The 26390-nt window shown below is 34.4% G+C and overlaps 1 protein-coding gene across 5 annotated transcripts in view; it reads left to right on the forward strand.

Annotated features, from left to right (window-relative positions):
- Positions 1 to 26390, forward strand: part of KCNT2 (potassium sodium-activated channel subfamily T member 2) — a 411763-nt gene that overhangs the window by 309284 nt on the left and 76089 nt on the right. For all 5 annotated transcript variants that reach the window (XM_009191034.4, XM_009191039.4, XM_009191043.4 and 2 more), the window contains 3 exons: positions 17087 to 17188; positions 20484 to 20567; positions 21874 to 22002. In XM_009191034.4, coding sequence (XP_009189298.2) covers positions 17087 to 17188; positions 20484 to 20567; positions 21874 to 22002 — 315 coding nt within the window. The remainder of the gene's footprint in view (positions 1 to 17086; positions 17189 to 20483; positions 20568 to 21873; positions 22003 to 26390) is intronic.

Below are 26390 nucleotides of genomic sequence, written 5' to 3' on the forward strand. Positions count from 1 at the left end.
ATTAGAGGAAGTGGGATTGAAATCAGTAGTTTGAATGTTATAAAGCCGTGGAAAATTATTTGATCCACTTGTTACCACATTATGTTAAAGTTAGGATTTTAGAAACTTAAAAATTTAAAAATGTAGAAACTTTTTAGTCTTTTATATTCTCGTGGGTTGAATCTCATGCCCATCCAAAAAAAAAAAAAAAAAAAAAAAAATGCTGTCCTGGGGTCCTAACTCTTACAGATGTGGTCTTTAGAGAAAGGCAGTCAACTTCAAAGGAAACCATAGGGTGGTTTCTAATTTGTAGCTCACTGACAGTTTTATTAAAAGGACGAATTTAGATACAGAGACAGACACACATTAAAGGAAGGCAATGTGAAGGGAATCAGAAGACAGTCCTCCATAAGCCAAGGAGAAAGGCCTGGAAGAGATCTTTCATTTACAGTCCTCAGAAGGAACCAATCTTGACAATATCTTTATTTCAGATTTCTTGCCTCCACGACTGTAAGACAATACATTTATACTGTTCAAAAAGCCCAGGCAATATTACTTTATTATGGTAGCGCTATCAAACAATGTTCCATGAATGATATGATAAATCTTCCAATCAAGTTTTTTTTTTTTTTTAAATCATGACTATTTACTGGTATGACAGCTAACACAGTATTTAATTATCTCTCCGTATTTGTATTCTGGGTGCAAGAAGATTTTTAGGATTAGAAAACTGATCTCTATTTCCAATATTTAAATAATCAGTAGCTTTTTCTATGGTTATTGTTGGCTGAGGGATACATGGATTTTTATTCTTCCAAACAATTATGAATATTGTTTCCATCTATCTATAAGTAGATGCCCTTGCACCTTCACAGGTGAGACCTTCACCTTTAGAAACACAATTAAGATTTTATATCCTGGCTGGGTATGGTGAATCACACCTGTAATCCCAGCACTTTGGGAGGTCAAGGCAGGTGGATGACTTGAGGTCAGGAGTTCGAGACCAGTGTCGCCAACATGGTGAAATCCCGCCTCCACGAATAATAGAAAAATTAGCCAGGCGTGGTTGTGTGCACCTGTAGTCCCAGCTACTCAGGAGGCTGAGGCATGAGAATCGCTTGAACCCAGGAGGCAGAAGTTGTAGTGAGCCAAGATTGAGCTATTGCACTCCAGCCTGGGTGACAGAGAGAGACTCTGTCTCTGAATAAATAAATAAATAAATAAATAAATCAGAAATAAACAACAACTTGGCTGCTGACACAGTTTTTTTGCTACTAAGTGGTCTTCATTCATGTTTTAGAAGTGGCAGGATTTATAGGGATAGGTGTGGAATGTTAAACTGTATTATTCCCAATTACTTTACTTTTGTGATGATTAAGCTTTGATGTTTTCCTTATAGATCTTGCATTCTAATAAATATTAATATATGGTTTCTATTGGTATCAGAAATAATATTCTGTAAAGATTTACTGAAAGTAGCTATGTAGTGAAGAATATCTACTGTAAGGGGATATAGGGGTGAAGATAAAATTATCCCTTTGCCCTCCAAAGGTTTACTGAAACTCACAAAAGGCAGATGAATAGCAGAAGTGGCATGCAAATTTATTAGCACCCATGCGGGAGAATCACCAAGTAATTGCCCCACCATGCAATGGGGTGCACATGGTTATATACTTTTTTCCTAGAAGAAAGGGAGATGAGAGGTATGAATGATTTGGTGGGGACACATAGTAAATGATCTTCAGGAAAATTCAGTAGACTTGAGGAACATATAATATGGCCTGGGACAAAATCTGTTGGGCCCACAGAGCAGACAATGGTTTGTGACAAAAGTCTGTTCAGATGTGTTGACAGACTTCAATCTTGCTTCCTGTGATGTGAGTTCAGTTAATTAAAACTCAAGGAAGAGACCAGAGTAATTGTTTTCTTCTTTGGCAGGTCCAGACTTTAGGCCAATAAGGGAACTGCAGAGAACAACTTCATCCTGTGCTTTGGGAGAGAAAGGATTGAGAGGAGGTTGTAGGGCGGTGGGGAGTCAGAGAGATCTTGAGAGGCTTCTTATTCTGTTCAGCATGTCAAGGCACTATATTTTGGGGTATTAGTTTCTGAGCTCCAATAGGGAGAAAAAAATTCTCACCCATTATTATAGGGGCAGAGGCCCCTATAACAAAAAACAGATTAACAAGAGAGAAATATAACACATTTATTGAACATAAATAATATGTGACAGATGTCTTCAGAAACAAAGACTCAAAGAAACAGGGAAATCTGTGTATTTATATATCTAAGCATGGACAGCTGTACAGCATTATGACTGTCCAGCATTATGATTGGACAAAGTGGGTATCATGATAATAAATTAGGGAGGTGACTTAGCAAGGCCTATTTTTCAGATCTTCTTGGCGTCTCTTTGTCTTCAGATATGAGGACATTGCCCTCCTCTGAGTACAGGGGGAACCCTCTGGAATGAGGATCTGATGACCTACTTTCAGTGGAAGGTCAGCTAAGTTTTATGGCCTGCTTCAGGGAAGGAGGGGTGAGAGAAGGTTAGAGAATCCATCCTGCTGCTGCTATTTTCTCACATGTCAAGCTGACATATTTTGGAGTAGCATATCCTGAATCCCATCACCACAACACTGTCTTTCAATGAGAAATGGAAAGAGCTAAAAACGTGGAAGGATAACTAGTTCATAACAACAACATGAAAAAATATTGTGAAATTCATTGATTATTCCTTGCTATCTTGAGGAACTCCCTTTTCCACTGTCTTCTGTCGTCCCTGTCTTTCCACTCAAGCTTCTTCTCAAGCCATCATTACCTATGTGACTTCAGAAACATACCCTCCTTGCAGCCTGTGTAATTTTTGTAGTCTACTACTTGCTTACGCAGGTTTGAGAAAGTTTGAAGATTTTCATGCTTATGAAAACTTACAAAGACTAAAGGTTTTTCAGAATATATTTGTCTTTCTGTGCCTGACTTATTTTTCTTAACATAATGACTATTATGTTAAGAGAAATGATACATGTTGCTGCAAATAACACTATATCATTATTTTTGCAGATCCATAATATTCTGTTGTGTATACATATCACATTTTCTTTAGCCAGTCATCTGTTGATAAACACTTAGGTGAATTCCATATCTTGGCTGTTCTAAATGATGCTGTTATAAACTGGAATTGTAGATACCTCTCTGAAATACTACTTTTCTTTCTTTTGGATGTATACCCAGCAGTGGGATTGCTGGATCATGTGGCAGTTCTATTAGTTTTTCGAAAAAATCTTCATATTGCTGTCCATAATTGCTGTACCACTCTGCATTCTTATACAGTCATAAGCGTTCCCATTTCTCTGCATCCTTGCCAGCATTTGTTATGTTTTGTCTTTTTGATATTTTGATAATAGGCATTCTAACTGGGGTGAGATGATGTCTCATTGTGGCCTTGATTTACATTTCCCTCATGATTAGTAATGTTGAACATTTTGTTGTTTTGGGGAGAAATGAGCAGGTTACCTTCTATTCTGCCATCTTGGTAACAGTATTTGTGCCCATTTTCTTTTTCATCTGACCTTTCGTTTATGTTTTGTCCACTTTTTTGCTGATTTTTTTTATGTTATCCTTGTCTTGGATATTCACATCACCATTACAATTTTCTCAGTGATGCTTTTTGTGTTTGAATGTCATTGACACTTCTCCCAACAAAGTAGGTGTAACAAGTGTAACAGGCAACAGTAGAAGAGCTACATAGAGATGGAGAAGGCAAGGAGAAAAAGAAATGGAAAAGAAGAAAACAGCAATAGAATAAAAGGGAAATGTTTGTCTCATTTTCTTCCAAAGGCTTATTTCTTTTCTCTTGCTTTGATGTATTTCACAAAACCTTTTATTAATGTGTGTATCTGTGCACAATTTGCTTCAAGACTGCTTTCTTTAAATTTGCTTTTGAGTGATCACCATTCCCAAATGATGATCGTAATCACAATATACAATCATATGATAATTACACCCCATGTAAGAAGCAAAATAATGAAAATCTGAGATGACTAGGTGGTACAATAAAAATAAATACTTGGTCTTTGTCCCTGGTTTCTGACTCAGACCTTCAAAACTCCTTGTAATTTCCTGTGTGATAGGAGTGTTTTTTGTCATTCATACTTTTCAACCATACTAGATGCTATGGCAACAAAGGGACTTATGGAGGGGCACCTCTATAGGCTGGGGTGGGCACCAGAAAAAGGAAGCTCTGATTAAAAGGTTGAAACTTTTAGCCTTTACCCTCAACTCCAGGGAGGGGAGAAGGGCTAGGGGCTGAGTTTCAGCACATGACTAATGATTTAGTTAATCTTCCCTGCATAATGAAGCCTGAATAAAAACTCTGAAAAATGAGGCTTGGATTGCTTCCTGGTTGGTGAACATGTTGACATCCTGAGACAATGGGGCACCCCAACATCACAGTCATGGAAGTTCGTGTGTTTGGGAGACCCTTTAAGACTTTCCCCCACATACTTTTTCATCTACTGTTCATTTGTATTCTTCAAATCATATGTATAGTGCTTTTGTTGTTCTGTGATTTATTTCAGCTAATTATTGAATCTGAGGGTTTTTGGGAAGCCCTATATATGTAGCTGGCTGGGTAGGAATACAGTTGGCTTGAGGGCACCTAGGCCTTATGGTTGGTGTTTAAATTGGGCACAGTCTTCTGGGACTGAGCGCCTTAACTTGTGGAGTCTTTGCCAACTCCGGGTAGTTAGTGTCACAATTGAACTCAATTGTAGGATGCACACTTGATACCAGAGAATTGGTGTCAGAATGCAGTCATGTCTGTAAGTTATATATTACTTTTGTAGTCAGTGGTAGAACAAAAGATAAGAATTTCTACCAGTGATTGGAGATACCTTCTGGGAGAAATACAATAAAAATGTCATTTTTTTCCGATATATTTTTACTATAGAATAGCAAGAAGGCAAAATTTACACATTCTCAATTTAAACTCAAGTGAATAAATATTTACTGAGCACATACTATGAGCCAAATGCCTTGCTGAATGCTAGGCGTTGCAACATTGAAGAAACCACATAGAATTTATAATATGATGGGTGACACAGATATATGAAAACAAACAAAAGCACATCGTCTTACTAATTTGTTCTGTCCAGACAACTTAAGCTACATTTTATTCATAATCTAGGTTCTGGAACAGCTGAGTGGGAGTTTGGTGCTACCTGCCAACACTGAGTTTGATTCATTAAGAAAGATTCTTATCCTGTTTTTAAGAAAATATTTACCTTGTCTCTATATTCATCCAAAAAGAATTTGAAAAGAATACTAATCAATCTCTGTTTCTTTAAATGAGGAAAAACATTGCCCTACCTATTCTAGAAAAGTTATAAGTACAATTTATATGGATAACAATTTTAATGTACAAACGTGTCTATTAATAATATTTATAGGATTGTGATTTTACGTAATAAGCCTAAAGTCTTCACATTATACCACGAAGACAGTGCAGTGCATAGCCAGGGAGGACATTCACTTCAAATTCAATGAAATTAGCTCCCAATGGAAGAATGCAACACAACTTCTGTATATGTGTCTATTGTGAAGAGGAAAATGTACAACGAATTGTTAAAACTATTAAAATCAAAATAGTAAATGCAGAAAAATAATGAATTTATGTAGCTAAGTTAATTAAATTGTTTGAATGTGGAGATCTTACAAAGTTAATTATTTTATGAAATAAATAACTTATAATACAGTAGTTAACTGTTTATTATTCTTAGGAAGTCCAACAATTGTCTTTTCATAAACTTATACACACACACACACACACACACACAAACACATATCTATAGAAAGAGAGAGAGAGAGATTGCAGAATTTATTTAACTTCTTGATAAATGAAAGAAACAAAAATGCTTGTAAATCACAAAAAAGAAAGTATCATCTAGGATGACAAAGGTTACTTTTGGGTGTGCTTTCTTTTTGAGATGTTAAAATAGTATCACATTAGATAAGGACATTAAACCAACGATTTTCCTACTTATTACTTCTCCCTCTACATTAAGAAGTGTGTCCATCACTACTTGATTCTGTTTTGCTAGTCTGCAAGGCACTACTCATTTTTGAATTCACAGTCAAAGAGAGTACAGTACATTTATTCAGCCTTCCATTTGAAGGTACAGAGAACTGCAGCAGGAACCCTTGATTCACAGCCCAAGTTGAATAAAAGAACATTTCAAAACATTAAAACCAACAGAGTACCAGATTTATTATACTGGGAAAATGAACATTTATTTTGAGTTTATTTTAAGTATCTTTCTTGTTGCTATAACCTGTAGACGAATTACTTGAGAGATTCTGTGCTGAATGCTGTCATTATATTTAGCTTGAACTAATTGGATACAGGCTCAGAAAATGTTCAAATAATTCGTTACTATTTTCAGTGAATAATTTCTCCACAAGATGTAGAATTTGTATTATTTGTATTTAAAGTCCTTCCAAATTCCTTCCAGTAATATATTAGGAATCTAAAATTATAGTCTCCATATACTTATTCATATTTGTAATATATTCATTATCATAATCAAACTCAGTTTAATTGAATAGGGACATACTTAAATTACTGTTAACTCTTTTTGGAAAAAAGTTTGTTCTTAGCATCTTTGACTATTATTTCATTTTTTATAACTTCTATAACTATCATATTTTCTTATTTATTTATGTAATATTTGTAAACTTAATTCTTGGGGCTTCAAACTGTCCTCAAATCATAAAGTTAAACTTAGGAAAGTTTATCTTTAATACATCAAACAGATAATAGTATATTTATATATAATTTCATTCTTTAGTTTGAAAATGATTTTGATCTGTGGGACCCATTACTGAATGCAATTCATCATGTGCTCCTGTGATTATAACAAGTCATCATGTACTCAGGTGATTATAACTGATTTAAGCAATATTTTAGAAGTGTAACATATGGAACAGTTTTGATATATCAAACCAACAAAATAGTCTAGACTCAGCAATGGGTCATTCATATGCACTCCTGTTAATCTTTCAAAGTCATGATATAATTTACATTGACAGCCCTCCATGTCATAAAACTTACACAAAAGATGTATGCATCCTTTGTTTATTTTCTAAGGACTCAGATATTTAAATATTATCTTTAAATTTACAGCCTCCCTAACTTAAAACTGATCTCTTGAATTATGATTTTTATGTTCAAAAAAAGACTTCCTAACTTAACGCTCATCTCTTGAATGATGGTTTTGATGCTCAATAAAAATATTCTTTTTAAATGTTTTTGCCTTACTCAAAACGTAGCTTTTGCACTTATGCTGTAGCTAAAAGGAGTGGAATATCCTGCTTAATTCTTATATGAAGACTATTTTCTAACCTTTTCTGTTCCAAAATTTTACCCAATGGGGATTGCCAAATGTTTCTGTAGACATTTTGAGTGGTTCAAATTCTCCATCTCTTTCCTTGCATTTAACAATTTTTTTTTTGTTTTTGGTTTTCAGATTTTCCCTTATCGTGAATATTACTGTTGACTTTCCCTGTTTTTGTTATTTTTAGATTTATAGTTGTATCTTAAGAGTTACAATTTTTGAACAACAATAAATCATACAGAACTTACCTTTATTTGTGTTTTTAAGTATTATAGGTACATATAGCTTATTTTATAGTTTATAAAAGCACAAGAAAGAACACTGGTTTTAACTTCTCCAAATTATCATTTTAAAAAGTACCAATGTTTTATTCTTTTATTTTATATTTTTATTTTTAATTGACAAATAATTAGTACAGTGTGACATTTATATATCTACATACATACACACACACACACACACACATATGTATATATTTACAACAAGGTATGATTAGATTAAACTAATTAACAAATCCAGGACCTCACATACTTACTACTTTTGTAGTGAAAAGATTTAAAATCAACTCTTTAAGCAATTTTGAAATATACAATACATTATTATTTATTGAAGTTAGCTTTTTTTTTTTTTTTTTTTGCAATAGATCACTAAGCTTTTTCCTCTTAACTGAAACATTGCACTCTTTTGATCCACATCCCCTTATGCCCTTCCACCAGTCTCTGGTAACCATCATTCTACTCTCTACTATGAATTCAACTTTATGACATAATTCTTTTCTTTTTTTAGGCAAAATGGTATTCCACTGTGTATATATACACATTTTCTTTATCCATTAATCTGATGATGGACGCTAGATTGCTTCCATATCTTCGCTATTGTGAATAAGGCTGCCATGAACATAGGAGTGCAGACATCTCTTCAACATACTTTTTCAGTTTATTCGAATATATACCCAGAAGTGAGATTACTGTATTGCATGTCTATTTTTAGTTTTCTGAGGAAACTCCATATTTTTTTTCATAATGGCTCTTGGCCGGGCACAGTAACTCACGCCTGTCATCCCAGCACTTTTGAGAAGCCGAGGCGGGCGGATCACGAGGTCAGGAATCAAGACATCCTGGCCAACATGATGAAACCCTGCCTCTATTGAAAATACAAAAATTATCTGGGTGTGGCAGCGTGTGTCTGTAATCCCAGCTACACCGGAGGCTGAGACAGGAGAATCGCTTGAACCAGGGAGTCGGCGGTTGCAATAAGCTGAGATCGCGCCACTGCACTCTAGCCTGGCGACAGAGCGAGATTCAGTCTCAAAAAACAAAAAGCAAAACATAATGGCTGCCTTAATTTACATTCCCACCAACGGTGCAAAAAGTTCTCTTTGCTCCACTCCACTGGCTAACACTTACATTTTGTCTTTTTGATAGTAGCCATTCTAACAGGTATGAGGTGATATCTTATTGTAGTTTTAATTTGCATTTCCCTGATGATCAGTGATGTTGATCAGCTTTTCCTATACGTGTTGGCCGGTTGTTTACGTCCTTTTGAGAAGTGTCTCTGTAGGTCCTTTGTCTTTTTTGTGACTCGGTTATTTGCTTTATTGCTGTTGAGTTGTTTGAGACCTTATATATTTTGGATATTAGCCCCTTATCAAATGTATTATTTGCAGATATTTTCTCCTAATTTTCTCCTACTCTATAGGATGTCTGTTCATTCCATCATTATTATTATTATTATTATTATTATTATTATTATTATTATTTTGAATGTGCAGAAGCCTTTTAGTTTGATACAATCCCAAATGTTTGTATATGTTCTTGCTGCCTGCGTGCTTTTGGGTTCCTAGACAATAAATTATTGCCCAGAGCAATGTTGTGGAATACTTCTTCTATGTTTTCTTCTAATAGTTTGACAATTTCTGGCCTTACATTTAAGTCTTTGAGTTGATTTTTGTATATAGCATGAGATAAGGGTCCAATTTCATGCCTTTGCTTGCAGATATCCAGTTTTCCCAGCACAGTTTAGTGAAGAGATGATCTTTTCTCCATGGTGTTGCCTTGGTATCTTTGTTAAAAAAAAAAATCAATTGACCATTAATTCATGGGTTTATTTCTGGGCTCTTTATCCTGTTCTATTGGTCAATCTTCCTGTCTGCTTTTATGCCAGTGCCATTCTAGTTGGATTACTATAGCTTTGTAATAGATTTTGAAGTCAGATACTGTGATGTCTCCAGCTTTGTTTTTTGTTTTGTTTTGTTTTTTTCTCTCAAGATTGCTTTGGCTGTTTGAGGTCTTTTGTGATTCAATTCAAATTTTAGGACTGTTTTATCTAAATTCTGTGAAAAATGACATTGATATTTCAATCAGGATTGCAGTAAATCTGAAGATCACTTTGAGTAGTATGGATATTTTAACAATATTGTTTCTTCCAGTTTATGACCACAATATCACTTTAGATTTGTGTCTTCTACAATTTCTTGTATTACTGTTTAATAATTTACAGTATAAAGATCTTTTACCTCCTTGATTACATTTATTCCTAAGTACATTTTTTTTATGCTATTGTGAATGGGACTGATTCATTAATTATTTTTTCAGGTCATTTGTTTTTAGGGTAAAGAAACACTGTTGACTTTTATGTGTTGATTTTGTACCCTGCACATTTGCTGAATTTACTTATCACTTCTGATAGCTTTTTGGTGGAGTAGTTAAAGTTTTCATATATTATAAGTTCATGGCATTGGCAGAGACAATTCTACTTCTTCCTTTTCTATTTAGATGCCTTTTACTTCTTTTTCTTGTCTAATTGCTCTGGCCAGAACTTCTAATACTGTGTTGAGCAAAAGTTGTTTGCATGGGCAACGTTGACTTGCCCCTGATCTTAGAAGAAAAGCTTTTCACTTTCTACCACTGAGTGTAATGATAGATGTGAACTTTTTATACATGGCCTATATTATGTTGAGGTACATTTCTTCTATGCCTTATTTATTGAGAGTTTTCCATCATAAAAGGATGTTGAATTTTGTCAAGTGCTTTTTATACTTGACCTTGCAATATTTGATTTTTAAGTGTGTCCTCAATAAAATCATATATCCCTGTAAAATTGGAAAGTTTTGTTAATTATTTTTGTATGCTAAGAACCTAGTTCAGTGCCTGATTCATAAAAGTAAATTGAGAAATATTTCTTGGTTGTATTACTTAGAATTGTCTCCTAAGCCATAGAATATTTTGTAGTCAATTAGAAATGTTCTATTTTTTAAGACACATTTAAAGTGTATATTTAGATTACTTACTATGTTATTTTCTGATATAATTACTATTCACCCAAGTACTTTTAAGCAGGGTTTGAGTTAGTAGATCTCTAGACTCATTTCTAAATATTTTATCTTCCAAAGTGTAAAATAAGAGCCTTTTAATGGAAGTAATGAATGGAAACCAGTAAAGTGAAAAATTCTGGCCAGGTACTGCCATGATCTATGATATCTGATTCTCCTAATTTAAAATAAGTCAGAAATGCAGATTTTTATATTAAATGTTAAATGTTGGAACTTACTAAACTTCAATAAATTTAGCCAGTCCAAATGAAACTTCTCTGTAGTTGAGATTTGGACTAATTGCTGCCAGATCGTAACTTCTAGCCATATGTTGTTTTTTTGAGACACAGAGAGGTAGGTTAATGATAGTGTCACAAAAATCTAACTGGATAGGAAAGACTAAGTATTAATCATCCCTAATTCTTATTTTTCATATGTAAAGTCAGCATGATAAAGTGCAATTAGTAAAATTAATCCAAATTCTTCATTGTCCAGAAGTAAAAGAGAAAGTAATTGTGTAATGTATTCTTATCAGGATGGAATCAGATGCTTGGAATCTTACTTTTTTTTACATAACTTTAAAGTCAATAGGTTTTGAAAATAGTGTCATAAAAATCTTCTTTTTTTTCTCTGTAATGAAAGTTAATAACAAAAGGACAGGAAATCGTACATGCAAAGTGATTCTCACAAGCAGAAGGGCAGCATCACTGTGTTTGTCTGAAAGGATTTCATAGGGTGGGTAGAATGATACGTATTTTGAAGGATGAGGAGGACCTGTAGAGATGGTTTTGAAACAGAGTTTTGACCTACAGAGATTGTTTTGATATCTCTTATATGAGATTGTTACCCACAGTGAGTTGGAACCCAAATATGAGGAAGACATTTTTGGTATTTAACTAAATAGTCAATCATCTGACTGATAGTCTGTGCTGGGAAATACTGAAAAGTTATCCTGGAAAGCAGTTTGGGAGCTAAACCTTAGAATGCCCTGAATGCTAAGTCTTTGGAGTTTTTGATGCAGTGAATGGGAGTCATGGCAAGTGTTTTTTTGTTTTGTTTTTGTTTTTTTAATTATACTTTCAGTTCTAGGGTACATGTGCATAACGTGCAGGTTTGTTACATATGTATACTTGTGCCATGTTGGTGTGCTGCACCCATCAACTCGTCATTTACATCAGGTATAACTTACAATGCAATCCCTCCCCCCTCCCCCCTCCCCATAATAGGCCCTAGTGTGTGATGTTCCCCTTCCCGAGTCCAAGTGGTCTCATTGTTCAGTTCCCACCTATGAGTGAGAACCCATGGCAAGTTTTTAAATGAGGACATGGGGGAGGTGACATCGTCAGACCTATACTTTTATGAAATTGATGTGAAATTTTTATGTTTATCTGAAAAGAGACATTATGGGGAAAAGGGAAAGAGTAAGTTATTTCAATAAATCAGGCATGAGATAATAAAGGCCTGGTCTAGGACTGTCGGGGTGAATATACTGATTAAAACTAAAGAGAGAATTCTGGGAAATAACTGACCTTAATGAGATAGATGATATATTTATTTAAGTATATTAAAATTACAGTACGTAAGTAAAAAAAAAAGTTGTGATATACAAATGAAGCTCAGGAACAGGATGAAATATATATATATATACATACACACACACACACATAGATATATGCATGCATAGATATATTCAAAGGTTGTACACATAAATGTATAATTGTAAAGCCTTAAGAAATATAAGGATTAGAGAGCCACACGGAAGGTAAAAAGAGCCACGAGGAAGGTGAGTTTAACCAAGGACTTTATCCTACGGTTCATAAAGGAGAGTCTAGAAAGGAGACAAGTCAGAGAAAATGAGCGAGAGGTCCAAGAGTATTCTGGAAGCTGAGGTAGAGTGATGTGAAAAGACAGAGCTCCAGAATTAGAACGTAGTTTGTCAAACACTGTAAGAAAGTTCAAGTAGGATGAACGCTGACAAAAACCACTAGATTTAGGAATTACATTATGATTGGGTCCAGAGGAAAGAATGAAGGAATGTAAAAGAATTATAATTGAGAAAGTAGGAGATGGAAACCAGTAATTTGTGCCAATAAAATTCTTGAATTTTTAACCTACCACACGGTTCTGTTAAATCCAATAATTTTATCATCTCATTCCATATGGTATTGATGGACACAGATTAAAGGAAACAAAATTTCTGCCAGAAACAGATGCCTTCTTCCAAGAAAGGCACATGTTCATGATAATAAAACAAATGGAAAAGTAAGTAAGACCAAACATTTAAAAATGTCTGATATATTTATTGATTTAAATGTCACTGGAATTCTTTTAGATATTTATATAAATATTTGTTAGGAAAAAATATCATCAGTAAAACTTCAATTGAATTCAGAATTCTACTAGGAAAGAAATATGATAAGTTTAACAAAAAGGAATCATAGTGTATGTTTGTACTAGCCACAATAGCAGAAACATTTATTGTAAAATGCAATAACTAAACACAGTAAAGTAAAAAAGCTTTGCATATTGTGAACATTACAATTCTTTATATTCTCAAACCTCCGTTAAAGAACCAAAGTGAGAAGAGAGAGGTATTGAGTGAACCTCAAATGTTTGTTTCTTGCTTCCAGTATATGAATGTTCTAAGCATAAAATTATACAATAAATTGTCTCTTGATGTAGGCTGCTAACATAAGTAGAAAAAAATTATTTATTTTTCCAACCAAATGTCACTAACTGTGTGCCAGGCATTGTTTTAGGCATTGTATAAGTAACAGAAAGCAAACTCAAGGTGCCTGCCCTCTTGATACATAGGATCTAGCTGAGATAGATTATTAATAAATTAAAAACATAAACAAGATGTAATAGGTTTCAAAAAAGCTATGAAAGTAATAACAGGTTATATTCAAGAGTAACTGCAGGAAGACATGTTTTAAATAAGGTGATAAGGAAATGCCTCTTTGGGGAAGTAATATTTGAGCTATAATGATAACACCAGCCTAGTCCAGTAAAAACCAGGGAAGTAGCATTATAGGAATAATAAAAAAATACAAAGTTCTTGAGGTAATATATAATTTAGCATATTCAAACAACTGATAATAAAAAATAGCTTTTAAATTGCTTACTATATACAGTACTTTTAGAGGTTTTATTATGTTTATTTTTTGTAATCACAGTGGGATGTAGATGTCAGTATGAATCCCAACGCACCATTATAAAACTGAGCAACAGAAAGCTTAAGTAACTTGCAAAAGATCATACAACTAGTAGGCGGAAACACTTGACTGAAACTATTGTATGTATTTTCAGAATCCAAGCTCCAAACGATTGTATGTTATATTGCCTGTATGATCCATATTTTTGGCAGGTAGACCTGTCCACCGGCGTCAAAACCCAAGTCCAAATCAACTTGTGATCTGATCTTCCTCCACACTTTCTATTTTACAGACGTCGCCAATATCTGCCTCATTATCTAGAGACCTGTGTATCATCCTCATTTTCTCTCTACTTTAGTTCCAAATTCAATCATCATATCCTCTTAAAATTTAATGTCTGAATGCATTCTGAATAAGACCTGTTTCTGCAAATATCACAGTAGAATGTACATTCATCTTTCACTAGCATTGCTGCATTAACACTATAGTTTATCTTGCTCAGTTTTCCCATGTCACTTCCTCATTCACAAGCCATTTTCCATATTGTCATCAAAGTGAGCATCCTAAAAACATGATCAGGTCACTCCTCTTCTTAAAAACACTTTAGTTTTTCCCCATTGCCCTAAAGATGAAATTCAAAATACTTAACATGGTTTCAAAGTAGGGTAACCATATGTTTTGTTATTTCTTAGACAGTCTCAATTTATATCATTATTTTTCAGTGTAATTCTCAATTACATCCCCACTATTCTAAAACATATCCTGGTACTTTAAGACCTAGTCCAAAGTTATTGCTCCAGTCTCATTTCTGACCTCTCCATTCAACCCATACACTTAAACTCTATGGTATATTCATATTGGATTGTTTGTAGTTCCTGAAGTCTCTCAAGCTTTTTTTTTTTTTTACTTCCACTAGAACATGCTAGGCATTCTGCTTATAGCTTTCTACTTATCATTCACTCTTCCCAAATTTACTGGCTAATTTCTACTCAGTTTTAGGTCTCAACTTAGACATCCTTCTAATTCAGCTCTCTGGCTTTTCTACCAAAAGAATAAGCTAGGTACCCTTCCTAAGTATGTACTACTACCTAATTATTACATATATTCACCCAAGTATTTTTGCCTATTTTGCTATTGGTACCATTCACAGCAGTGTAAGTTCTTGCAGACAAGGAAAATATCCCCGTTTGTTTAACTAGCTCCTGGTCCATATTCAACATATAATACTTCCATTAACTGGTAAGATTCTTTTAGTTCTATATAGGAGCTCTGTATTCCTAGCACTGAGGATGATTGATGCCCTACACAAAGTACGTTCTCAACACATATTTTTTAAGTGACTACTTTAATGCACAAATGAATACATTGGTGTTTGGGGCCTTTAATAGTGAATGGAACTAATTTTAATTAGTGTTGCTGTTTAAGGTGATATCAATAGGATTCAGATGTGTGGAGATGGGAAGAGTTCATTTCCCACAGGATAAGCACTGTAGGTTACAAAACAGTTCTGTATTTGAAAATATAGTGTGTCAAATGGTAATGTAATTGAACCAAGGAATGTTTGTTTGTTTGCTTGCTTGTTTTGAAGAGTAAACATAGCATCAAATTATCAGGGGTTCCAACACTTTATTCTGGCTACTCCCTTTAACTTGGATTTAACATATCATGGCTTGGTCTTCTCCAGAATACTTCTTACACCTTGAGAACTAGATTTGCCCTCAGATTCACAGGAAAACCTACCTATCTCACAATAAGAACAGCTAATTCCAGTCATCTCCAAGCCACTCACATGAGCTGTTCAAGTTAAGCATTCATAACACCTAGGTTTGTAAATTAGAGAATATATTATGATTTCATAAACATAGACAAAAATGTGGAAACACTTTCCTATGCTTTGCCTTACCTTCTCCCTATATCTCAAGTGAAGATGCTCTTATAGTGATAGTCATCTCAACTAGATAGACACTATAGATGCACGTGAGATGGATGGCTTCCATTCCATGAGATCTCACAGATTTGTTACATTAGAAACAGGAGCTTGCTTCTGTTGCCTCAAGAGGTGAAGGTTGATTTCTTATTTTCTCAGCTGTATAAGTATTCCTAGTAAAGAGAATTTGTCAACAAAAGAAACTAGAATTTTTGAGGTTGCCATTTGTTAAATAGAAGCTTAACTTACATTCTCAAGAAACTCTTCAAAACTTAAACAGATTTGACATTTGCTCTCATACCTTCATTTATTAAATGAAAAAAAAATGCAACAGAATTTTTAAAAAGAAACCATCATACATCATAACACCCCCCAACTCATAAGCATTCAAAAATACATAAACAATTTAGATGTGTGTGTGTGTGTGTGTGTGTGTGTGTGTGTGTGTGTGTGTGTATGATACACAGAAGATTGGTTGCAAACTGATATAGCAAATGCAATTTATCAGTTAGGTGGAGAAATGAAACTAAGATGATGAACAGCTAGAGACTACTGGATGTACAAAGCCTGTTTTAGTCTGTTAGGGCTCCTAGAACAGAGTACTGTAGACTGGGTGGCTTATAGACTCCAGATGTTTATTTCTCACAGTCTGGAGGCTGGGGATTCCACATTCAAGGTGCTGGGAGATTGGTGTCTGGTGAGGGCCCATTTCCTAGTTCATAGATGGCACGTGGTAGAAGGGGCAAAGAGTTTCTCTTTTTTAAAAGGGCATTAATTGCATTCATGAGGGTTCCACCTCCATGACCTAATCACCTCCCAAAGGCTTCACTTCCTAATACTATTACCTTGGGGATTAGAATTTCAATGTATGAATTTTGAGGGGACACAAACATTCAGACCATAACAGGTGCCTGTCTCCCTATTTTTTTGTTCTCACCCATGAGAATATGTAAAAGCAGGTCTTCTTTGCAGTGTTATGGTACATTGTGTGACCTTAGGGTTTTTTTTTTTTTTTAACATTTGATTCAATGATTTTTATTTGTTTCCATTATGATGTCTCTTCTTGTGTGAAGAGTAAATACATGCTTAACGCACAAAAAAATATTAACCCTTCTTCACTGTTGGGTATTTTAACTGAGAAAATGTGGTTGTGAAAACAAAAGGGCAATTTGAAAAATATAATTATCAGTGAAGTAACGACACATTTATAGCCAAGAACCGTATGGTAAGATTTTTTTTTACATATGTCAACACAATTTACTGAGGCAGAAATGAATGAAATATGGAATGCTCACAAATTTTTCTATCTCAAATTTCTGAACAGAAAGAACGGGAGAGAGGCTCTAACTTGGCCTTTATGTTTCGACTGCCTTTTGCTGCTGGGAGGGTATTTAGCATCAGTATGTTGGACACTCTGCTATATCAGGTATACAATATTTCTTTTTTTTCTCTCTAAAATGGTGGTTGTTTTCTGTTTTATTTAGATTTTATTTAAATGAGTAGTACTTCTAGTGTTTCACATGCAGCTATTAACTTAAAATTGGCTCCAGAAGTAATTCAGTATTTTATTTCATGTACATAATTGACATAAATGCTCCTATGAAACATTTTGTAAGAAAAAATATTATTTTTAACAGTGACCTATGGAAATTATTTCAGGCATTCTTTTGTGCCAGTGTTCTATAATTTTAATATATTTAATACATTTTAGTACATTTTGCATGTTACTCCAAGCATATTACTGGATTTAAAAAAGTTAAAAGATAATTACTGACTTAAGACAAACAGCAGTCCTTATGGTATACATTTTTTTCAGGTTTGATATAAAATACCAAATTGATGTCAATAAAGTGATAAACTAAGGACATTTTAAGAATCCACTGATTCTTGTCTATTTTAGAAAAATATGAAAAGACCGCAACAACTAACAACGATTGAGTTTGTTCCTGAATGCCAAGTTAACTTTTTTGTTTTATCATAGCTAAGAGGTTTGCAGAGATGTTTGTTCATACTAATACCATCTTTTTTGTCTCTGCCAGAAACTGAACAGCAGTACTATTTCATTTTCTCTGATTCAAGTAATCAATCTCTTAATATTTCCATTAAGAAGAAAGATATATTCGTAGAGTTTTAAATTATTTGATAACATTAATCTCAAATTAAGCATTTCAGCATTTTATTGTACCTATTCTTTTTGCTTATTTATGTACTGTCTTCTATAATTGCTTGACTGAACAAACTAATCCAAAGAGAGTTAAAGCTTTTCTGCAGACCTTTGGGCTAATTTTGCCTATGAGTATGCCTCTAGCAATGTCAGGAACCATCTGCTCATGTCAGTTGAGTGCCGGAGCAAACACAGCAAAGTAGAATAAATACACCCCTATTATCCCTAAAGTTTCCAGACATATTATCTGGGTACTACAGGAGGCAGGCCTCCCACTCCAAACGCTGTTACCACACACACATACTTCTGATCTCTCAAAGAGATTAAATTGCAGGGGATGGTTTATTTGAAGAGCAGTGTTGAAACTAAAGATTTTATATCAATAGGAGCCAAATGCTTGGGTGCAAATATGCACCAGTAGTTTTAAGATTTTTTTAGCCACAGTATCCTCTGTTTAAATAAAATCTTGTAACAAAATCTAATGTATAAGTTAAATAGAAGAAAAACTGTTCTAAAAACTGTTCTATAGAAATAGAAAGCAGTAGTTTTTTCTTTCTCTTTATTTTTGCCTCACGTTTATGTTATAAATAGAGATACAGGAAATTGCATGACTTTCTGAAACTTCTAAAGAAAGAGTGAACTAGAACTATATATATATATATATATATATATCTCTTTATATATATATATATAGACAGAGTCTCACTCTGTCGTCCAGTCTGGAGGGCAATGGTGCGATCTCAGCTCACTGCAACCTCCACCTCCCATGTTCAAGCAATTCTCTTGCCTCAGGCTCCCAAATAGCTGAGATTACAGGCATGCACCATCACATCTGACTAATTTTTGTATTTTTAATAGAGACGAGTTTCACCATGTTGGTCAGGCTGGTCTTGAACTTCTGACCTCAGGTCATCCGCCAACCTTGGCCTCCCAAAGTGCTGAGATTACAGGCGTGAGCCACGGGGCTCAGCCTAAAGTCTTAAATTTTAATACAGTAAACATATTATGCATTTCAATACATACCAGCATTTGTGTGTGTGTATGTATGTATGTATGTATAACTGAACAACATTTACCCTTTCTGCTTGTAATTTGCTGTATTATTTTCTACCTTACTGAATATACTCTTTTATTTTTTAAAAAATTGCTGGCATAATTCATAACTATTTTGTGACTTTTTTGAAAAACACTTAAGCAAAGGACTTCTGAATTAGTAAAATCCAGAGCATAATTTTTCTTCAGTGGGACTTTTGATCTATTGTCAATGGTTCTTGAACGATTGGAAATTATTTTCAGTCACGTTTTCTTTAATTGCTTACTAACAAAATGGGCCGTGTCTATAAAGACTATTCTAGCTTTCAAACTTTCCAATAATATAAGAGATGCACGTCACCCCAGGGAAATGTGATGATTCTATTTATTTATTTCATTTTGTTTATTTTTTGTTTGTTTTTTTTTTTGAGACGGAGTCTCGCTCTGTCACCCAGGCTGGAGTGCAATGGCACGATCTTGGCTCACTGCAAGCTCTGCCTGCCCGGTTCATGCCATTCTCCTGCCTCAGCCTCCCAAGTAGCTGGGACTACAGGCGCCCGCCACCACGCCCAGCTAATTTTTTATATTTTTAGTGGAGATGGGGTTTCACCATGTTAGCCAGGATGGTCTCAATCTCCTGACCTTGTGATCCGCCTGCCTCGGCCTCCCAAAGTGCTGAGATTATAGGCGTAAGCTACTGCCTTTATGTTTTAAAGACTCAATTTTAGTCCTGGTGTGTTGGCTCATGCCAGTAATCTCAGCATTTTGGGGTGGCCAAGGCAGGCTATCACTTGAGGTCAGGATTTTGAGACTAGCCTGGCCAATATGGGAAATCTTGTCTCTACTAAAAATACAAAAATCAGCCAGACTCCATGGCGCATGCCTGTCGTCTCAGTTACTTGGGAGACTGAGACAGGAGAATCACTTGAACCTGGGAAGTGGAGGCTGCAGTGAGCCAAGATCATGCCACTGCACTCCAGCCTGGATGACACAACGAGACTCTGTCTCAAATAAATAAATAAATAAATAAATAAATAAATAAATAAATAAAAAACCCTATCATGAATGTGGAAAGAGAATATGCAATAATGAATAATAAATGTAGTTTAGAAATTTATTTCACTAGCTTAGAGCTTAATTCTAAAAAAAAAGACTGAAATTTTTCATTGAAAATTTATTTTAATTGTTTCAATTTTTATGATAGTCACCATTTCATTTGGGGTTTTTGCTTTAAAAATTCTAAAAATGTTTTTATCATGCCTAATAACACACATAAAATATATGCATAGTTAGATATTTCTAGATAAAAATGATTTCCTGTGTTTCCTTATGAACAGCTTAACTATACATGTCTATCTAAGATGCTAACAAGATAGACTAAATTTACTTTTGTATGGAAGGTTAATAATTTGATATAAGAAATAATGTTTTAGAAGATGTTCACACTTCTAGCTGTTCTACACATCTCATACACATTTTATATATAGATATAGATTTATATATTGTTCATTTGTTTATATTGCAGTCATTTGTGAAGGATTATATGATTTCTATCACGAGACTTCTGTTGGGACTGGATACTACACCAGGATCTGGGTTTCTTTGTTCTGTAAGTTAAGAATCTCTATAATAGAAGATTGTTGTGATAGAAGGTTCTCAAATCTGTCTACCATGTACTTTGCTAATTCTTCCATGTCATATGTTATTTTTTGTATTGTGAATGAATCCAGAGTTGTATTTCAATTTTTTAAATTCCTTTAAAAATTTCAGGGAAAACATATTATTTTTACTTAATAGTCATAATAAATAGCCATTTTGTGTAAAATGTTGAATGAATTTGGCTGGTTGAGGTGGCTCACGCCTGTAATCCCAGCACTTTGGGAGGCTGAGGCAGACGGATCACAAGGTCAGGAGATCGAGACCATTTTGACTAACACGGTGAAACCCCATCTCTACTAAAAATACAAAAACTTAGCTGGGCATGGTGGTGGGCACCTGTAGTCCCAGCTACTTAGGAGGCTGAGAATGACGTGAACCCGGGGAGGGGGGAGCGGAGCTTGCAGTGAGCTGAGATCGCTTCACTGCATTCTAGCCTGGGCAACAGACCAAGACTCTGTCTCAAAAAAAAAAAAAAAACAAATAAGTTGAATGAATTTTTTTTTTTTAAACTGGCAATTTGAGACTGCCATAGGATACTATACTATCCAGGAAAATGGTGATCATGCTGTTTAACTCCTTTGTTTTATAAATAAGTATACTTTGTCCAAGTATACTGAATGAAATGATTTGGTAACAGTTCAGATTTACAAGAAGAAAAGGGGGACTACAATTTTTGTTTCCTGTCTTCTATCACTATGTTTATTCTACTATTCATCTTTCTCAATATGGATATTATTAGAACATTGGGTGGAACAAGTCATTATGGTACTAGGGTGTCTTTTGCACTTTATATTTGGTAACATCAGCAGACGCTGTACATTCAATACCAGTGGCAGCCTCCAGTTATTGCAGCATGCAGAATAGTTTCCATATGCTTTACATTTCCCAGTCAATTACCAGTGCTCTATTGCCTACTGATATCGAACTAATATAATGTCATACTGTCCTAAATTGAGTACTTGGATTTCTTAAGTTTGGTGATGCATAATAAATAAATTTAATACATGGATAAGCATGAAATATTACTTGGAGATTTCCAAATACTAATAATTTCTGCCTTTAAGAAGTGAAAAATGCTTGAGCCAGGGATGTCAGTTGCGGCTGCAGTGAGCTGTGGTTGCACCGTTGCATTATAGCCTGAGTGACAGAGTGAGACCTTGCCCCCTATAAAAATAAATAAATAAAGAAGTGAAAAGGTACCACTAGGTTTCTATTTCTGACACATTTAATATGTAAATAATTTGTGTGTATTATAGATGAAAATCACTGCGGATGACTTATGGATCAGAACTTACGCCAGACTTTATCAGAAGTTGTGTTCTTCTACTGGAGATGTTCCCATTGGAATCTACAGGACTGAGTCTCAGAAACTTACTACATCTGAGGTTTGGACATAACAATATATTCTTGTTTTGATGTTTAATCTGATGAGTGCAATCATTCATAAGCTTATAAACTGATATCTAAAAAATGCAATGAAAGTGAAAAAGAATGCTACCTGAATACGTAGTGTTAAATCTCAGAAGCAAATTTTTTTCAACTATGTGTTTTACTAAACTATGTCAGTATTCCAAAAAATATTGTTGGCTAAGCGGCTGTTCTAAGTCTATGGATGTTAGGCTTTAGATGACTTTTGTAGATCTAGGATTAGCTGTTTCTGGAAGATTATCAGGAAGCAAATTAACTATAAATAACCTTGAGATTCTGACAAATAAGAAAAGTGCTCAGGGCAAGCAACCTGGATTTCTAATATATGCCCCTACTACATATATTATCATTTTGAAGGAAGCAAAACAAATAATTTAGTAAGTGTTCAAATTCTCATTTCTCAATCTGTAGATGGATGACCACTCTAAAGCCAAAAGAAAACTCTAAGAGTAGTGTCAGATCTTCCTAAAGTAAACCTCAGTAAATTTAACAGCAAACTTGATCCTGCTAGTATGGAAGGAGAATCTCTGATAAGTTTATGAAGCTGAAAACATATTTGCATTTTGATTTGGTCACTTCATGTGGTTCATGTTGTTCAAAGCAGTTTTTATAGCCTTAGTATAATATCACCTTTTAGGTTAGACTCTTTTCTGAAATAAAGATTTTGGATGAATGCATCATTCTATCAATATCTATAAAATTATTTAACGTAAATTATGGTTTGTATTCTCAACAATTTTTTTTCTTCAGACACTCCAAAGTTATTACAAATTAAAAAGAAATTTTGGTTAGCCATTTCTTTTTTGGTATGATACAAAATTACCTCAACTATGTGGCTCAGATCAGACACATGCATTTCAGTAATTTATATGATCATTAAACCACCTCGTGACAAAATTAACAAATCCCTGTATAGAAAAGAACTTTATAGAAGGCATAAGAATAATGGGGTAGATTCTCGTTGTTGCTGTTAAAATTTATAGTTTGACACTTATATAAGTTACCAGCAGAAAATAGGTTAGTTTTTCTCAGGTGCTTCTTGGTGGTTTTACTGTAGCTTCCTTCAGGAGTGTTAAATGGAGCTTTGTGGCCAGGCACAGTGGCTCACGCCTGTAATCCCAGCACTTTTGGAGGCCTAGGCAGGTGGATCACGAAGTCAGGAGTTCGAGATCAGCCTGGACAATCTGATGAAACCGCATTTCTACTAAAAAACATACAAAAATAAGCTGGATGTGGTGGTGTGCACCTGTAGTCCCAGCTACTCAAGAGACTGAGGCAGAAGAATTGCTTGAACCTGGGAGGCAGAGGTTGCCATGAGCCAAGATCGTGCCACTGCACTCCAGCCTGGGTGGCAGAGCGAGACTTCGTCCCCAATATTAATAATAATAATTTTTTTTAAATGAATTTTTGCTGCTATCTCTCCTGCTGAGTCTGAGTTTTTCTTTTCCTGTGGTGGTTGTGGTTCACATTGCAAAGAATGAGATGAATCAAGACAAAATTAGGAATGATTGACTGGAAAAACAAACCAGACAGTTAAATATGTAAGATGTTTGTCTAGATAGGCCTAAATTTTTAAGGATACTGGATTCAAAACAATATTATTTAATTAAAGATTAAGAGAAGATCAAGTGCTTTCATACCCAAGCAATTAAGCACGATCATGATCTATTCAGGCTGCTATAACAAAGAACCATGGACTGGGTGGCTTGTAAACAATAGAAATTTAACTCTCACAGTTTTGAAGGCTGGGAAGTCCAAGATCAGGGGACCAGTTGATTACATGTCTGATGAGGACCTGCTTCCTGGTTCTCAGATGGCCATCTTCTCACTGAATTCTCACCTGGTGGAAAGGGAAGGGGATCTCTCTGAGTCTTCTTTTATAAGGCTCTCTCATGATCAAATCACCTTCCCAAAGCCCCACCTTCAAATATCATCAATACTGAGGATTAGGTTTTCACATATGCATTGTATGGTGATGGAGAACAAATATTCAGTCTATACAAATAATTTCTTATTTGACCACAGCAAGTACAAAGAAGATTTTCATGCGGTAGAGTGTTGCCATGTTTTGTTTTTTTTTTTAATCTCACATACATGCTTTGGGAATTGCAATGCAGTAAATTTCTGGCCTTGGTCAACTCCATGTCCATGTCAGTATTATGTATTATAATAATGTGCATATATTATGAAAAGACTTTTTTGTGCTATTGGCATTGAAGATAGGAAAAGGATAACTGGGTATTTGAATTGTCATCAAGGAGCATTTAACTACATTTAGTCAACTCTGCCCATACCAAGTAAAGATCATCTCTTTAAAATGCTTGTAATTTCTCAAATATCTAGATTATATTAAAAACATATATCATTGGGATGATAAAAAGGACACTGTTTTTAAATAAAAATAATACCTCTTGTTTTTCTGTACTGAATTCAGTCCATCTTCTGGCACTCATATTTTTATTAAAATTAAATTCTACCTATTGTAGAAAGAATTGAGGCAACTAACAAAGATAAACAATAGAAACATTAAGCACTTTTTACAACAAAATATTTTAAAAGGAACAGAGAAATTATGTTACTCTACTAGTATACCCTGAGTGCTACAGTTGAGCCTGACTTCTATTTTTAATTTCCTGGTAAATAAGGTAAAAAATAGCGATATGTTGACCTATATGGTAATCATGGTCCGAAACATGAAAGGATAAAATTCATCTTGCAAAAGATTTGTTTTTCTTGGTCATTTGTTAAAAGAATGAATATATTATTTGCTTCCTGAATTTGGAGATTTTACATACATGATGAGTAATATCTATCTTTGCAAGATGTACTTTTGCAAGATGAAAAAGTACCATTAAAGTGCATATCTCTTACATTAATCTTAAACGAAAAAAGTAGAAAGGAACATCAATTAAATCTTAACCCAATAAAGACATTGAGATTTTTTTGTATTTAAAGAAGAAAACATTTTTTTTTTTTTCAGATTGTATAAAAACACAGAAAAAGAGCTTAGTGGATCTAACAAAATAAAATTGACTCTGACAATTCACCATGTCTCTCAAATACCAGATGATTCGAAAACAAAGTTTTGAAATTTAAATAGCCATCAGTATTCAAAATGGCCCTGTTCTCTTACTTGAATTTAAAGAAAGACACTAGATTTCAGGAAGTAGAAACTTCATTCAGTAATTACTATCGGAGAGTCTATATTTTTGCTTAGTTTTCTGTCAGATCTCGATTTTCCTCAACAGTTCAGAAATCTTGCTTCTGTCACTCTCTCCTAAATGAACATATATTAAAGGTTTAGTCTATGGAAGTGGTCTGTGGCCTGTGGACCCCGGAAAGAGTTGAGGGCTAGGAGTGTCACACTGAATTCTGAATGCTAAGTTAAAAGATATATTCTGTACACTTTACACTTCAGCAGATTGGAAGACTCTCTCCTAGAAAAACTGACCAATCCAAGTGGAAGGGCCTAAAAATACAGATGGGGGAGATTCTTTAAGTTTAGTAATCCAGCCAGATCACCATGAAATGCAGCAATAAAAAGAATCTCACCCAGACCTTTCAGATAAATTATTAGTCATTTACTCTAAGAAGACAACTAAAAATTCCCAACAGAAGTGAAAAAGCTTATAATATGAAGTTCAGGAAGTTATTGATAAACTAGAGCAAGAATTCAAAACATGGACAAAGAGTAAAGAAAAGATAAAATTAGAGAACTAATCTAGAAGTTCTAAGATTTTAATCATAAGATTTCAAGAAAGAGGAAATGCACACAAATTGAAGAAATATTACTGTAATAATTCTAGAAAAATCAGTAATGTGTTAGTTTCCAATTGGTAAGGGTTACCATGTGTCCACAACAGTGAGTTAAACAGTGAATCACATCATCACCTTTCAAAACACTGAAGGTAAGGAGAGGATCCTAAAATCTTTCAGAGAGATGAGCAGGAAACCATAGGATAGGTCACATGCAAGGTCCTATTTGGGTTTTCTCAACAGCAATATCACGAACCAGAAGAAAATGGAACAATTCTCTCAAGATTTTAAAAGAGTATTATTTTCAAATTAGAATTTTTTATCCAGTCAAAGCAAACTTGTGTAAGGGTTGAATAAATCAGATGTCGATTATATGTATTCTCCAAAAATATCCTTCCCATGTCTGCTCTCTAAGGAAACTACTACCACCAAAATGAATAAGTAAAATGAGGGAGAAATAATGATCTTCAGGAAACCAGACATTTTATGGAAACCAGTGACAATAATGAAGTAAAGGGGATCAACAGGATGGGGATGAAAAGACCCCCAAGCACAAAAGGAGACCTAGAGCAGGTCAGAAGGCTTCAGA

This window comes from Papio anubis, chromosome 1 (genome assembly GCF_008728515.1).
Source record: "Papio anubis isolate 15944 chromosome 1, Panubis1.0, whole genome shotgun sequence".
NCBI classification, from domain to species: domain Eukaryota; kingdom Metazoa; phylum Chordata; class Mammalia; order Primates; family Cercopithecidae; genus Papio; species Papio anubis.